A 16,826-nucleotide genomic window follows, 5' to 3' on the forward strand; every position below is an offset into this window, starting at 1 on the left:
GTCGTGCATTTATACTTCTGCGCACTGTTTGTGTTGCTCTGCAATAACACTTCCGAAACGTTAGCTGGCAGTAGATGTTCTCTGTGTCGAGTTTCTTTGTAGGTGTTGTTGTTGTGAAAGCTACAAATTTATCTCAAACTCGCTCATTCAGAGGCGGGAATTGGCGGACGTGCAACAACTTAAATCATAAGATAAACAAAAAACACAAGTCTCTATTTGAAGCTTCTTCACGCGACTCGACGCTTGTAGACAAATACTCCATCAGGCTTGTGGCTCTCAGCACCCCCCACGCTCTTCATCACTACCAAGCTGACCAATCACAGAGCTTGCGATACCTTGTCGCTGCGACGTGTAGTTGCATTTTGTGAGAGGTGCACGTCATATTCTGCGTCAGCCTCGACGAGGGCTATACGACTGCGTGGAGGCTGCGCCGGAGCATACGCGTGCACTTGACGCGGAAGTATAAATCAGCCTTAAGCCAACTTACAACTTAGAGTGCCATCTGCTGCATAAAAACTAGCTCAATGTTTTCAAAAGGAAATGGTGATGCATTTTGAAAATATATCCTGAATCGATTTCTTGACCGATTGTCTATCCCAGTCTTAACTGATTTGACAAACAAATCTTTTGGAGTTATCCAAGTTTTTTCCTCATTGCCATTTTTGCTTTGTTGCAGTCCCAATATGGCAAACACAGTAAATGCTGCTTTGAAGCCTCTGGAAACATTGTCGCGAATTGTGAACCAGCCCAGCAGCCTGTTTGGTGGTAAAGGGGGATCCAGCAAGAACAAGACTGAACATGACACTGTTGGCACAGTCAGAGACAGTAACAGCAACACTCAGGATCAAGGTAACACTCATCATTGATCATCTCATAACAGAACATACATACAGTGACCTTGCCGAGTTGTGCGCGTATGTAATATCTGATCTCGCCTACAGGAGAAGTGGGTGAGGCAGAGCCGGTTGAGAATCGTGACCGAGGTCAAGCCACAGACTCTGACCTGATGGATGGAGAAGCCGAGGGAGACACTGTGGTCATTGCTGGACAGCCTGAGGTGCTGAGCACTCAGGCAATGCAGGTTTGAAACAACAGCAGTTTGTTCAACTTTCAGTTCATGAATATAAAAAAAGCCTCCTTCAGATGTACAATGTTTGTTATTCATGTATGCTTGTAGGTGGAGAACGAGTTGGTGGATTTGATCGATGAACTTTTAGAGAGAGATGCCCAAACTGTTAATAGTACCATCATCGGTAAATTATTTATTTGATTTCTGGCCAAATGTGGAAGTGATAACAAAGATGGAAATGTGTTTTGATCTAGTTTTACTGTTAATTAGTAGGTCGTTCTGGAGAGGATGAGTCTCAAGAGGATGTGCTGATGGATGAAGCTCCTTCCAATATGAGTCAGGCCTCCACTCTCCAAGCCAACAGAGAGGGTAGGAAGCGAATCTCATGTGCATTCACTCATAGAGCTTATAATAACAATGATCCATAAATTAATTGGCCTACTCTTTAGGCCCACCCTATGAATTGCAATGATGGAAAATCACATTTTTCTTCCTGCTCTAAAGGAGTGCAATATCCTACTTTTAAACCTGAATCTTTTAAAACTTGTAGAATTGTCAAAAGTAGATTTAATATTTTTTTTATCTGGTGTTAAAGTGTAATTGTAATTTCTTTGTAAATTGTAGCTATTTTTGAAGCTGATATGGCAGTAAACTCTCTCTTTCTATCTCTTTTTCTATCTTTATGCATATATTTTTGACATGTTTTAAATAGTTTACATGGATTTTTGTGCCACTTAGTGGTACGATATGGTTCGTTGTGCTTTTATGGCAGTTTCCACTGTCAGAAGGTACTAAAAAAGCGAACCATATCGTACCACTTTTTGGGTACCCTTTTAAAAGGGGTAACTAGCTCACAAAAGGGTACCAAAAGGTGGAGCATGACGCGCAGATAAATGCCATTGATTTACAGAGAAACTTCACTAGCTTGTGCGCAAGGAGAATAAAAACAAAGGAAGCGCTATTTTTAAATATATACAGCCGAGACATTACACCATAATAATATATACATATAATAACAAGCCATGGTCAACCAGAGCATGAACAAACCTTGTATGTCAACTTCTTAAACAACCTTAAAGCCAAGAAGAAGAGCAGAATCTACTCTGTGCCCTGTTGTTTACAAGGCTGTCTAAAGTGCGAACTGTTTCACTTTCTCGAGTAATCTCGCGTGTGCATCTAGAATTGAAGTGAAAAACTTCTTGAGCTGATGGTAATAAAGTGTGCGTGATTATTGAAGTGCTCCTGAAATCCAATCCTTTCAGAAATGGACAGAGTGAAGTGCGAAAAAACAAAGGATCAAATATATTCTTTCAGCAACCTAAAACATGAATAAGCTGCCACATTTAACTATTATCATCAACTTTTGGACTGTTATGAACTCTGAATGAAAAAATTACTTTAACAATATGTTAATGTTAAATGAGCTGGTAAAGATTAAAGATGCAGATGAGAGGTTTGCACGACCTGTGGGCTATATGTTTTGTGTTTTTTTTTATAAATGCTAATACGGACTAAACGTATGCTGTGTGTAGTATATCTGTAATTGGTAACATGTTGGAGACTGTAAAGGTCTGGATGTGTTCCTATATGTTGAGTTTTATTTATTTATGTTATATAATTGCTAGAATCTGTTTTGTGAGAAGTGCTTTACTTTGACACTTCCTTGAGCAAAAATGATGTCGACTGCAACTTTGTTATACACTACGCACACCATTGGTACCCTTTTGGCAGTAAAAACGCGAGCCTGATAATGGTGACTCGTACCATACCGTACCACTTAGTGGAAACGAGTCATAAGTAGAATTTCGCCCCAATACTATTTATGTGAGCTGAACTGCTGAACGCAGATTTTATATTGTTTAAAATTTTAAACTTGTTGAAAATAATAACTTTCAAATTGTTAAAAAATAAGTGTTTTTCTGCACACTATTCAGGTTTGTATGGGGAAGATTCTGTAGTCATCTTTCAGATTTTCTGTTTTTTTTCTGATTTAGACTCCATGAACATCCTCGAGCCAGAAGATGAGGAGCACACGCAGGAGGAAGACTCCAGTGGTAGCAACGAGGATGAGGACAGTCAGGATGAAGAGGAAGAGGAGGAGGAAGAAGAGGAGGAAGATCAGGTAATATTCTTTTTAAAGATCAAACTATAAACTACAGTAAAGAGAGAGAGAGTGACTACAACCACACACACACGCATGTCTCATTGTTTCACATGTTCTCTACTCATCTGCCCTGCTCATTGTACTCAGGATGATGAAGAGGGAGATGAGGATGATGACGATGAAGGCTCAGAGATGGAACTGGATGAAGATTTTCCAGATATCAATGCTGCCCCTCATATTCGTTTTGAGCGATTCGACCGAGATGATGACCTCATCATTGAGTTTGATAATATGTTCTCCACTTCAGGTAAATAAACTAATAAACCTCCTTCCACTACCTAAAATGAGTTCTCCTTTTTAATATATTTTTTTTGCTAGTGTGTCACTCTGAATTATTTGTTTCTGTCTTTGTACACTTCAGCTGACATCCCTCCCTCACCAGGAAATATCCCCAGCTCCCACCCTCTGATGGTGCGTCACGCTGACCATGGCTCGCTGACTCTTGGGGGATCGGGCACCAGTAGCAGATTGGCTCAAGGAATGGGACGTAGTCAACGTTCTCTCCGCCAGCTCACGGCCAACACAGGCCACACGATCCATGTACATTATCCTGGCAACCGTCAGCCTAACCCTCCACTCATTCTGCAGAGGTGAGTCTATGACTGAACTTGTGCCAGTTTCAGATATGAAATAGTACACTTCAAATTTTAAGACATTACCTTTTATAGTTCCTGTGAAAGTTTTTTTTTTTTTTTCCTCCTTCTCCTTTTTTTAAAGATATTATTATTAAGGATATCTATAATCTAGAATGCTCTAAAACAGTGACACATTATACCTACACAAATGTCTGTCCAAACAGCTTAAAAAGTAGATTTTTCACCATAGGTTTTAAAAAAAGTCTTCTAAAGGTATTAAAATTTCCTTTAGGATTCCTGCATGTACCCTGTTATAATGTATAATTTTTAAAATAGTAATAAAGTGAGGGGCAACTATATGTCCATCCCAGTATTTGTTTCAGTTGAGGATAGGTCGAACAAATATTGCACGTTTCAAAGCACTTCAGATGACCTTTTTTGTTTGTGTTTCAGATTATTGGGCCCCAGCGCTGCAGCTGATATCTTGCAGCTGTCCAGCTCTCTTCCTCTGCAGTCTCGAGGTCGTGCCCGTTTAATGGTGGGTAATGAAGATGTGCACATTATTGCCCGTTCAGACGATGAGCTGCTGGATGACTTCTTCCATGAGCAGAGCAGCACCGGAGGACAAGCTGGTGAGTCTCCCACACACACACATTTATACATGTTATAGATGCACCTGCTAAACTCTTCTGTTCTGCAGGCACCCTTTCAAGTATCCCGACTGCCTTAACCAGATGGACAGATGAGTGTAAAGTGCTGGATGCTGAGAGCATGCATGACTGTGTGGCAGGTGAGATCATCTCAGAACGAATATATGATAGCATCTGTTGTTTAACATACACTGCAGGAGAAGCTCTGATTGCATGTCTAATTATAAGTCTTGTACCTGCTCTCTCAGTGGTGAAGGTGCCCATACTGCAGCACCTGGAGAGTTTGCGTGATGAGGAGCTGGAGGAACGCAGGGAGAAAAGGAGGAGGCAGTTGGCAGAGGAAGAGGAGACTGCAAAGCAGAATGAGAGTTCTGCAGCAGGGGAGGAGACCAGGGAACAGAGTCTGCAGGTAATAGAGGGAACATGTGAACTAATATTGAAGAAAAATGTGTGAAGGATAAAAATGTAAAGTTTTTTTTTTTTCTTCTTTAAAGATCTTTTCTCTGCTCTGAGTTTTTGTATGCTCTTAATAATGGTTAGTGTTTCATGCTGAGATCAGAATGCACGATTTTCAAAGTATTCGTGTCATGCATCTGGGGTAGCGTTCCTTCTGTGGTTTGTTTACACTGCAAGATGGATTAGCAACGGGGTTTCACACTGCATGACTTTAAAATAGGAAAAATCACAGACAACTTTCTCAAGCCTTATTCACACTAAAAGTAACTCCCAGCACCAAAGCATCAACAACCATTCATTTCATTGGAGATCAAGGCACCTTCGTCTGTGCAAGCATCAGTGACCATTGATGACCAGGTGGGCATGTCATGCGACACGATAAAGTTTAGAAATTTTCAACTTTATGCAAACAAAGAGCGACTTTTTTGAGCAACAAGTCCATATTAGCACCAGTAGAGCTCAGGTGATCCTCTCTTAACTCGTTCAGAGGCTGGATATATGTTTGTATTCATGCTCTCTATTTTAATGTTTTATTAACTACATAATGAGAAAGAGGCCTTTAGGGGGTAGAAAATGTACTTATTTTGCTGACCTGGTTTTGAAGAGAATGCTAGTGGATGCTGCTCTTTTACTTACTGTAGGTGATCACCGACTATATCACAACACATTTCACATGGCATGATTTGAATCGCAGATAGGTGCAGATATTTAGCATGCCAAACATCTGTCGGGTTTCAGATAGCTTCTTTGATAGTTCACACTAGGGATGTCCCGATCAGGTTTTTTGCCCTCGAGTCAGTCATTTGATTTTAAGTATCTATCAAAACCTGATCCGATACTTCCTTTATACATAAGAAAGACGACAGACCGACATTACATCATGCATTTCACTTCTTGTCCTTGCTTTATCCATCAAAATATTAATTGTTTATCATCGTTTTAATCAATTATGGCCTTTGATTTAAATTTTTTTTTTTTAAATGTAGACTGAAAATGTTTATGAAAGTCTGTGAGTGGGCCTGGTCAAGACCTGGTCCTCACTTATCTAGCACAGGTGTCTCTCCTCCTTTTAACTTCCAGGGCACCTTCGTGAGACTCGAGGCAGGTGATGCATCCAGTTGTCTCTGATTATCACCACCCGCCTCGTACACCCTCACGGCTCTCAGCCCCGCCTCATTCGGCACAATTTCTGTGTGTGTGTGTGTGTGTGTGTGTGTGTGTGTGTGTGTGTATATATAGTGCCAAATGAGGCAGGGCCGTCCAATTCCAATCGAGTCTAAAACCACGTGATCGGGCCCGATTTCTGATCACATGATCGGATCAGGACATCCCTAGTGGTTATGCTTAAGCCTGGTTTAAGTGATTAGCGTGACCCATGACGCACATAGCCGTGTATTTATACATCTGCACGCTGTTTCTGTTGCTCTGCAATAACACCTCCAAAACGCTAGCTAGCAGTGTGTGTTTGTGTTTCTCTGTGCCAAGTTTTTTTGCTGGTGTTTTTTTTCCTGAACACTACCCTAATGTACAAGGGGCTCAAACTTGCTCATTTTGAGGCTGGAATCGGCGGACGTGCAACAGCATTAGTCATAAGGTAAACGAAAAACAATAGTCTCCATTCCGGAGCTTATTTACGGGACTCCACACTTGTAAACACTCGCTGCATCAGGCTCACATGACTCTCACCTCACATCACAGAGCTTGCGCTACACAACGTTACATTTTTTGAGAGGTGCAGGTTGCCAACGGCCACGGCGAGGGCTATGCATTCACGCGTAGGCTGCATATGCGTGCAGAAGTATGAATCGGCGTTTAGGATGAGTCCTAGCTAGGGGATCTTACTCAATCACATCTTGCTCTCTCAAAAACCAAAAAATACTTTCTTTTTGTTTTAAAAATGTTACAATCGTAATATTGTTCGGTCAGTGTTCATTTGTGTCAGGACCATGTGTATCAGCAAGAAAACGAATTAACACCTCCATTTAAATTTCACTGTGTGCATTAATTGTTTGTATTTCCCCACAGGGCTCTGGGATTGGAACAGTCAATGGAGCTGCAGAGAATGCTGCAGGTGAGAGCACACTAAATGTTTGCTAGAAATATTTTCAGTGTTTATTGATGATAATGTTGAAATCCCTGTTTTTTGTGTTAAAAAATGTCAAACGTGAACCTTATTTGCATATTTCACAAAGATCCAGAGTTCTGGATGGAGCTCTGCTGTGGACTGTGGGATGAGGTAGTAGTTTGTATAGTTTTAGGATCACACCAGATCTGGGAGATAACTATACAGTCTACTGTCTTTCCCACGGTTACCGCTTCGACAACTGGCTGATCTTCCCACCTGCCTTCATCACTGCAGCAACTGTTGCTAGGCAACAATCAATTGCTTAATCAATCAATTGTTTCTAGGCAACTACTCAATTATTTATAGGTTTACATCTACATGGCTTGCTTTTATCGCATTACTGTCAATATGAACAATGTGGTGTTTATTCGCTTGCAGCTTTAATATGTTGTCGTCTGGAGTTGGCTGTGTTGTGGTGAGGTAGTAAGTTGTGTTGTTGTTGGGGATCAGTATAGTATGGCCCTTGAAGGAGATAACTATACAATTTACTGCCTTCCATAATGCAGACTCTCAATCACACGTCCTGCTTTTTAATAACCTTCAGCTAGTCATTTTACTGTGTTCATTGAAGCTATCACACCACTTACAGTTTAATTCTGTCATGTTGTCAGAAGGAGAACAGGCCCAGAGTGGGGTGTCCTCCTGTCTGGACCCTCCTCGCACCTCTGAGGGTTTCCTCACAGCGCCCCCATCAGGAGAAGTCACTCCAACCACCCCTGCCCCCCATGAACAAGCCCTCGTGTCTCTGGAAACAGCCATCAGTCAGCAGGTGCACCAGCCAATCACAGAGCTGCTGCTGGCCGACTCCAATCCTGACTCTCACGGAGCCTTGGCAGGGGCAGGGCTTCCCCAGCTCTCAGCACCTGATAGGCCAAATTGTGAGGCAGAAGCATCTCAGATGGAGATGTCACCTGCACCCACTATTGGTGAGAGAGGAGGAGGAGCATTGGATGCAGTCAGGGAAGGTAGATTAACTTTGAATCCTGTAAAATAAGATTTCAAACTTTGCAGTTCAGTGGAGAGAATTTACCTCACTGTGAATTCTGCTCCTTATTTCACCAAAAAAAAATAAATAAATAAATTGGAGGAGCCTGAACTAATCAAAATTATTGTATAATCCTGCTGCATTCTACATGCAACTACTGCATGTACTTCCCGTTTTTGCATTTGCTATTGTTGAATTTTCGGCCAATTTTAAATACGAGTTGAGTTTTTATGCTTCTGTCTCTGTATTAGCTTCACTCAGTCCAGATATAGCTGAAAGTTCAGAGCCTGTGCCAGTGGGTGTGTCTCAACTCGAGGGTTCGCCCATGGATACGAGCAGTCCCGCTTCAGGAACGCAGGAAGAGCCGGCTGCCAGCTCAGTTCCATCCAATCACATGTCTCAGGAGCTATCAGGAAGTGGTGACAGCGGCCTCACAGACAGGCAGACAGATGCAGAAACTGGGTGAGGAGTTGAAATACCATACTTGATAGTAGAAGTGTCACAATTCCATAAACATATCTTATAGTACTACAACAGCTGAAATATCACAGTACCAAGCAGTATCACGATCCCTTGCAGCATTGTTAATTGATTATTCTAAGCTACACATGATCTACAATATTTGTAAATGTATAGATGTTCTTTGGATATCTTTTTAATGGGCGTTATTGAGAATTAACTGATAGTGGTTACAAATAAAATGAACATGGAAAAAAAAATCTAATTCAATCTTAGCAAATTCTTCCATACTCAGTTCAGTATTTAAAGTCTAGAATAGGGTGACTGGTATAATGCTGGGGTAATATTTGACAGAGCATGTACTTTAAAATATTTGCAAATGTACACATGTTGCTAGGTTAAGGATTCTGGAGCTGACAAAATACTTTGTTAGTCTTTTAATTCTTTTAATTGGTTTGTCAAGCCTGAGTCAGTTATTGGCCTGCAAAGATCAAGTAGTGTCAGGTAGTTCAATATTACTTACACCATGTCTAGTTAGGAGCTTACTTCTATAATTTGCAGTTAAAGGTAAATGCACTATTTTTTTTATTTCTATTGTTACTTTGAATTTAATACAAATAATAGTGAAAGTATCTTTATAAATGTTCATGTCAGTGGGTTTTACACTAGTACACTTAGCATTAGCCACCAAAGTTTATTTTCTCAAAAATATTTTAGAATGAATATTATAACATGTTTATTGTCTTCTTTTTTTCAGATCAACTTCTGTTTCATCTCCTGGCGAGACCATGCCTCGGAGTGACAGTGCCGATAGCCAGTCGCAGGCCATCCAGGAGGAGCCCCTCCCTTCCACCAGCAATGAAGAGGAGGACCCACTGGCAGGTTGGTATTTCAGCTTAGGGCTTACTCACACTATGCGATCCAGACCATGCCCAGGCCTGTTTCCCGGTTTGTTTGACAAGTGTGAGTGCTCTGAATTGGTCCAAGTCGTGGTTCAGTTGGCTGGCCCTGGCCCCATGTGGAAGAGGTAGGCCAGAGCCTGGTTCGGTTGGGCTTTGGCGCGGTATGTTTGTCAAGTGAGTGCAAAGCGCGCCTGAGCCTGAAACTGAAGACGTGATGTCACTTTTAATGAACTGTCCATATGGATTTATTGATCTTTCTTACTTTTCAATAAACGCAAACTGACATAGTGTATAAAAGATGCAACTTTACATAGTTGTGTGTACACCCAAAATTTGAGCGACTGTCAACCATTTGCTGTGTTCACATGCAGCTTTTTGGTCCAGATGGGACCAGTTTTTTGATTTTGGCTTGGTGTGTTCTGGTCTTTACACATGTTTGTATCACATCCTTTTAGGCATCAGTCTACCTGAAGGCGTGGACCCGTCTTTCTTGGCAGCACTGCCTGAAGACATTCGTCGGGAGGTGCTGCAGAACCAACTGGGAATCAGACCTCCTTCTCGACCTCCTGTCGCCTCCACTCTGACAACCACTGCTAGTGCTGTGCTAGGAGGAGGGCCAGGGGTGACCGAAGTCAGCCCTGAATTCTTAGCAGCTCTCCCACCTGCAATTCAGGAAGAGGTAAGAGTGCACAATTCTATACTTGTCTGAACAGAAAAAAATCTTCCGGAAATTTGATGTGTGATGATTTGTTATCAGGTCCTGGCCCAGCAGCGGGCAGAGCAGCAGCGTCGGGAGTTATCCCAGCAACCCACACAGGGTGATCAACCTCTGGACCCAGTCACATTCATCCAGACCCTGCCCTCTGAGCTGCGGCGCTCCGTTCTGGAAGACATGGAGGACAGTGTACTAGCGGTCATGCCTCCAGATATTGCAGCAGAGGCTGCAGCACTGCGAAGGGAACAAGAGGCCAGACAGAGACAACTGATGCACGAGCGCTTATTCGGTCACAGCTCCTCTTCAGCTCTGTCTGCCATCTTACGCTCTCCCGCCTTCACCAGCCGCCTCGGGGGCAACCGTGGGGTACAGTACACCCGGCTGGCTGTGCAAAGAGGAGGGACGTTTCAAATGGGAGGGAGTGCCAATCATAGCAGGTGAGCAAAGTTGGGTGTAAAGCTTTCCACAGTTACGTGTTACTGTACTCTAATGACATTTTTGAGGAACGAAGTAATTTAACGAATTACATTTTAAATTTGTGTAATTAGATTACATTTACTAAAGTCAGTGTAATTGCATTATTTCAGTCAATAGACATCACGATGCTGAGCTGGCATTGCGATCCTCCGCCCCTGTAGAGCAGGAACACACTCTCAAAAAATACACACTTAGGCCCTGTTTACACTAATTCATCTTGGCATTTTACAACGAAATTGATTCACATCAACACTGGCTTTTCATCTAACATTTCTGAAAAGATCTCTTTCCACACTGTACCACTGAAAACACGCATCACGTGACCACACACACACACACACACTTTGTCATGCTGCAGTGTATTCGCGCGTCTGAGCTCCAGAAGTCAGCAAGTGCTTTAAACACAAAACCCAGAGAACAGTGCCCGTCGGGCAGTTTATCAAGGATGTACCACTGGATCGCGTCTCACTGTAGTTGTTAATCGTGATATTTAATTAATCTCATCTCTATCTAACAACTCTACAGTCTTTTGAATCTATCAGGTAATGTGTCACCGCGTCAGTACACTGCTTTAATCTTTCCCATTCACAATTGTACTTAGTAATTTCAGTAGTAATCTCAGATACTGGTGGTTGATTCGTAAATAAACAACCATGTGGAACAGGTAGTTGAAATGGTAAGCTACAAATATTTAATTTGTTATGAATTATACATAAATAATGAATTCACCGGGGCCATCGTCCATAGGAGTTTTTCACATTAGGCAACGTACGATGCCAAATAGGACGACATCGCCCAACCCCAATATACATTTTGGTAGACTTTTACCTCAGACAAACCTCAATGCTTTTTCATACTATGGATGTTAGTGGTTACAGGTATCCAGTTTTCTTCTTTTGTGTTGAAAAAGACAAACGTGTTTGGAACACCACTGTTGTAATGTTTTTCAGTAAATATTAAGTTTCTGAAAGAGCTGCAGCTTGCTTCTCAGATCTACGATCCTGTGTCACGGTGTGATAAGGGAGAATCGCGACACACCCCGTGACTACCTTTCCAATAACGTCACGCATGCCTGCAAAAGTTGAGCTAGTTGAAGAAGAACGTGAGGAAACACTTTTTTTCCGCTCGACATTACGAGCACTGCTCCATTTAAGCCCTCGCAATTAGCGTTTAACCGGGAGAGCTTGCACGGAGCTCTTAGTAAGGGACTGTCTGAATGTGTCAGGAATATCAAAAACAAAACCAACTTAACCCCTCTTGGCAATCGACAACGGCAGAAACATTGCCAGTGCTGTCAAAGCATTGTTGTTAATGTGGCTGCGCAGAGAGGGATGGGCGTTCACCAGATGCCCCGACTCCTCTGCAGAGGAAACTTTTCTGTAACCGTGCTGTGCGCTTTCTGTTTGAACCTTTGAGAGTTAACGTTACGTGCTGACTGACAGCGCGATGCGTGAGGCCAGGAAACAGGACGAAGCTTTCAGTTAAGATGAACACAGTTTCTATAGTTATACTTTATTTATAGATAAAGGTATATGACTCTGTATATAATCACTCTATCTTGCTGGAAATTTATAGCCGTTTCGCTTTACTTCAGGACGCATTAACGCCGCTCTGAAGGTCTAATCGCTGTTTTAAGTTATCCAGAGCTGTATGAATGTACAAATCTTGAGTATAACAATAGCATTAAATATTACAATTGTAACAACACAGACAGCAACACTTATGCACAATCGATACCCAGCTGATTCAGTCGTTTCATAAGAGGACCGCGCTTCTTCTCTTCTTTTTTCCTTGTCAACATAAAGGCAGTGAGATGCGCCTTGTTTTCGGCTTATAAAGCATGTATGCACATTAATGCAATAGCAGATTTAAACAACAAAACGGTTTACAAAAAGTCTACATATGCGCGCGTTGTTGTTGTCTTTTCATCATGCAGCACGCGCACTTGACCCGCGAGGGAGAGAGAGGAAACCATCAGGACATATTCTTTAAAATAATGATTTCTATTAAAATGTAAAAGGTTTTGTTATAATAATAATAACAGCGGGACATTAAATAAATGCGTATTTTTTCCGTGGAGCGGGCAATTTGAGGAAGTCTGCGATTTTTATTTGACGGAAGAAAAAACATGATTGGAAAAAAACAGCCTATGCCGGTTGTTAAAAAGAATCAGTCAGTATTTTCGTTTTGTAATATAGCCTAAATTAATTATTTAAATGAAAATAATTTAGGGCAGTCCTATTTATTTTATTCATTTTATTTAAATTATTCTGCTCTTCTGTGCTAAACACTGCAGGTGCGTGAAGATGCTCTGTTGTTCTGTTCTGTTATTAATATGCTATCATTTAAAAATAAATCAGTAGCCTATTTTAAAATGCAATATTTAATGTGTCAGACACAAAATAGACACGTCAATTTGTTTAATATAAAATTAATAGTAATCTGACCAGTTAACCGTTATTATAATAACCGATTAATGAGCGGCGGTTGTCTGTAAGCAAAATTAACCGAAATGAGCATCCAAGCCATTTAATTTACTTTTTCTATGTAAGAGAACTTGATTGAAAAAGAATTTTTAACATGCTTGAACCACCAACACAATGGAGTTTAGTTCTGTTTGGTTTTTCAAAAGTATTTTGTTACAAAGAAAACAAAAATTATATAATTCTATTTAATAAAAAATAGTTTTAAAAATCTTTTTTTCCCCACCCCACACGAAAAAAAAAAATCGTGATACGAATCGAATCGTGGGTCAAAAATCGTGATTCGAATCGAATTGTGGGTTTGGTGTATCGTTACAGCCCTAATTTAAAGATGTTATGGCTTCAAACTGGATTTAATACACATCCCAAACTATAAACCCTTTCTCTCATAATGATTATGGATTAAGTAATAAAATCAGTATATTGAATAATATGTTAATTAGTCTTCTTAGACTTTCCCTCCTTTGACTGGCATCCATTGACTGGATTTAATTCAATTTCATTCAGGAAGTTGTGGGAGCTAAAATATACACCCTTACAGCTCTCACATTGTAATTAAAAATCTCTTCTTCTGTTTGTTTGTAATTCTAGACCCTCTAGTTCAAACGTTGACTCTCTCCTGCGCCTGCGGGGGCGTCTCTTGTTGGACCACGAGGCCTTGTCCTGCCTTCTTGTGCTGCTTTTTGTGGACGAGCCCAAGCTCAACACCAGCCGCCTTCACCGAGTGCTGCGTAACTTGTGCTATCACTCTCAGACGCGTGGCTGGGTCATCCGCAGTCTCCTGTCCATCCTGCAGCGCAGCAGTGAGAGCGAGCTGTGCCTGGAGACTGCACGCTTGGAGGAGTCCCGTGGCAAACGCTCACTAGGCCAGGGCTCATCCAGTGGAGGAAAGGGTTGTTCTTCATCCTCCCAGTCGGCTATAGCTTCTTCGTCATCGTCCTCCTCGTCCTCTTCTTCTCTGGAGCTGCTGAACAGGGTGGAGTCACGGAGTTCCAGTCAGCTCTCCTGGCTGTCTGTATCAATGGACGCAGCTCTTGGATGCAGAACCAACATCTTTCAGATCCAGCGAGTATCAGGCAGGAAACACGCAGAGAGGCATTCAGCAGGAGGGAGTGTGAGCGCAGGAGGACTCACAGGTGGAGTGTCAGGAACAGGAATGACGTGTACAGGGGGAGGTGGGTCAACTGTTCACATCCATCCACAGGCTGCGCCGGTGGTCTGTCGACATGTACTGGACACCCTCATCCAATTGGCCAAGGTAAGCTTGAGCACCTTTAAATGAAGGGTGTATTTGCTGTATAGTGAAATAGCTAGCATTATTTTGCCAAGCAGCACATGCACCTATTTTAGAGAGCTCATTATAAAAAATAATAATAGCAAAAAGGATAATAAAATGACAGATTACTGTGCCTGTATTAGTACAATTTAAATATTGGTTATGTTAATGTCTAGAGTAATGATGGGCAAACACCTTGTAGAGTAAACACCTTGCATGTTCATTTAAATGCCAGAGACTGTTCATGACTAGGCCTGTCTCGATCATCTACTTTTTGTTCTTTGATATTTTGCACCAGTTTTTGATATTTTGCATCTATTGCGATAAACAATATTATTGTAATTTTAAGGTCATTTTATGCCACTCATTATATAATGCTAGAATGACAATATAATATCATCATACTTACAGTTGAATACAATATTAACGCATATCTTAAATAAATAATAATAAATGAAAAAGTGCAAAGTAAAAAAATAACAGGATGCGATATTTGTTACCAGATCTGTTTTCAGTTGACACACACCCACATGAAAATATACTCAAGCAATTTATATTAAATACTACAGTGGTTTTTATTTAACCATCTAGACACGGACACCTTCAATTGAGATAGAGATGTTTAATCTGCTAAAATGTTGCTAGAATTTATGATTTCTGCTACATATATTCTTCCATGGCGGAGCCTCGCACCAAAATTTATTCCTGTCAAGACTACATTACAGTTTCTCATTCAAAACCTTCAGTTGTTGCTGCTTTTTTTTTTTTTAATAGAGGTTTATAATTACGACAAAACGTATTAAAATGTAAGTTAATTATAACAGAGCAAACTTTTCTGTAATCGTAGTAGAGCTGTAACGCACCCTTTGTTTAACCCTTTAAGGTTACATACTGACTGACTGACAGGACTGTGCAATGTTTGAGGCCAGCAAACACGATGTAGCTTTAAGTTAACACAGATAAACACAGTTTCCATAATTATACTTTATTTAGGGATAAAGGTCTACCATTCTGCAGACAGTGACTTTATTTTGCTGGAGTTTATGGTTCACTTTACTTAAGGATGCTTTAAAGCCACTTTGGAGGTTTATTGGAGACATTCATAAATTAGCGGGGCTTCCAGCTAACTCTATCAAGCCTCTTCAGCTGCTCCAGAACGCAGCAGCACGAGTGGTCTTCAATGAACCTAAATGAGCACATGTCACTCCGCTGCTAGACCGTTTGCACTGGCTGCCAGTTGCTGCTCGCATCAAATTCAAAGCTCTGATGTTTGCCTACAAAGTGACTTCTGGCCTTGCTCCTTCTTATCTGCTCTCACTTCTGCAGATCTATGTGCCCTCCAGAAACTTGCGTTCTGTGAATGAACGTCGCCTCGTGGTTCCATCCCAAAGAGGGAAGAAATCACTTTCGCGAACGCTCACGCTCAATCTGCCCAGTTGGTGGAATGAACTCCCTAACTGCATCCGAACAGCAGAGTCACTCGCTACTTTCAAGAAACGACTAAAAACTCAACTATTTAGTCTCCACTTCACTTCCTAATCTGCAATTGCCTCTCTGGATATCACACTAACTGTACCCAAAAAAAAAAAAAAAAATACTACTAATACTTTCCTTCTTAGACTTTACAGACCTGAAACTTGCCTATAGCACTTATTCGTTGTTGCTCTTATAGTTGTGTAAATTGCTTCCTTGTCCTCATTTGTAAGTCGCTTTGGATAAAAGCGTCTGCCAAATGACTAAATGTAAATGTAAATTTATATAGCAAATCTAATAAATGATGGAGACATACTTGTTAGAAGTGTGAACCTTACGCTGGTCTCACAGTTCGGTTACCATGCCAACGATTCAGTTCAATTCGATATCTGAGCATCATGATGCATTGACAATGCTTTCCATACACAATTTTATATTTTAGTTTACAGCTCAAGAAAAATTTATACATTTATTTATATTTATATATTATTTGTAATACAAGTTTATCCTTTAATACGAGCAGTCAAATATATGAACTGTACATTTAAAAACTCAAGTACAGGTACAGAACAACATGAGCATTCATAGCAAATAAACAAATGTAAATATCCCACTCGCTTTCTGAGCCTTGTCCAGCGAGTTCTTTCTTACACCCCTTTGATTGGTCATGCACTCAACTAAAAGGGCTGCGATTGGCTCTAATGCTTTGGCACTGTTCACCGATGATAAACACTGATAAACGGCATCTGCGATCACAGCTGATCCATGATAGACGCGGTGGAGAAAACTGGCTCTGCAGACACGCTCGTGTCTGTATCCAGAAGTATTGCTGTAACATCCGAGAGGAGAGGAAATGTCACGCCAACCGGTCAGAGGTCCACAGTGAGAGAGAAATGGAGTTTACTTTCATTTTCTCAATCGAAGTGAAATAGTGGCTTCTGCTGTTTATTGTCAGTGAAAGACTGTCCAGCAAACACACAAGCAGTGAGCTGTGCAGTTTCTGCGTTTTTAAGTTTT

The 16,826-nt window shown here is 41.1% G+C and overlaps 1 protein-coding gene and 2 non-coding genes across 37 annotated transcripts in view; all 3 read left to right on the top strand.

The window, feature by feature from the left end:
- The window catches only part of huwe1 (HECT, UBA and WWE domain containing E3 ubiquitin protein ligase 1), a 78,700-nt gene that overhangs the window by 39,003 nt on the left and 22,871 nt on the right, over positions 1–16,826 (top strand). For 15 of the 35 annotated variants that reach the window (XM_005162278.6, XM_009296963.5, XM_005162280.6 and 12 more), the window contains 17 exon segments: positions 677–849; positions 942–1,081; positions 1,178–1,253; positions 1,340–1,438; positions 3,064–3,191; positions 3,321–3,480; positions 3,595–3,823; positions 4,262–4,440; positions 4,509–4,598; positions 4,707–4,867; positions 6,940–6,985; positions 7,651–8,004; positions 8,276–8,486; positions 9,241–9,365; positions 9,841–10,064; positions 10,143–10,537; positions 13,652–14,318. In XM_005162278.6, coding sequence (XP_005162335.2) covers positions 677–849; positions 942–1,081; positions 1,178–1,253; positions 1,340–1,438; positions 3,064–3,191; positions 3,321–3,480; positions 3,595–3,823; positions 4,262–4,440; positions 4,509–4,598; positions 4,707–4,867; positions 6,940–6,985; positions 7,651–8,004; positions 8,276–8,486; positions 9,241–9,365; positions 9,841–10,064; positions 10,143–10,537; positions 13,652–14,318 — 3,457 coding nt within the window. 35 annotated transcript variants of the gene reach the window in all.
- mirlet7g-2 (microRNA let7g-2) lies at positions 7,134–7,230 on the top strand. The gene has a single exon (NR_029989.1). It is a non-coding gene; the product is annotated as a microRNA let7g-2 (primary transcript).
- On the top strand, positions 7,438–7,551 carry dre-let-7h (microRNA let7h). The gene has a single exon (NR_029990.1). It is a non-coding gene; the product is annotated as a microRNA let7h (primary transcript).

The sequence above is a fragment of the Danio rerio genome, chromosome 23 (assembly GCF_049306965.1).
Source record: "Danio rerio strain Tuebingen ecotype United States chromosome 23, GRCz12tu, whole genome shotgun sequence".
Classification (NCBI taxonomy): domain Eukaryota; kingdom Metazoa; phylum Chordata; class Actinopteri; order Cypriniformes; family Danionidae; genus Danio; species Danio rerio.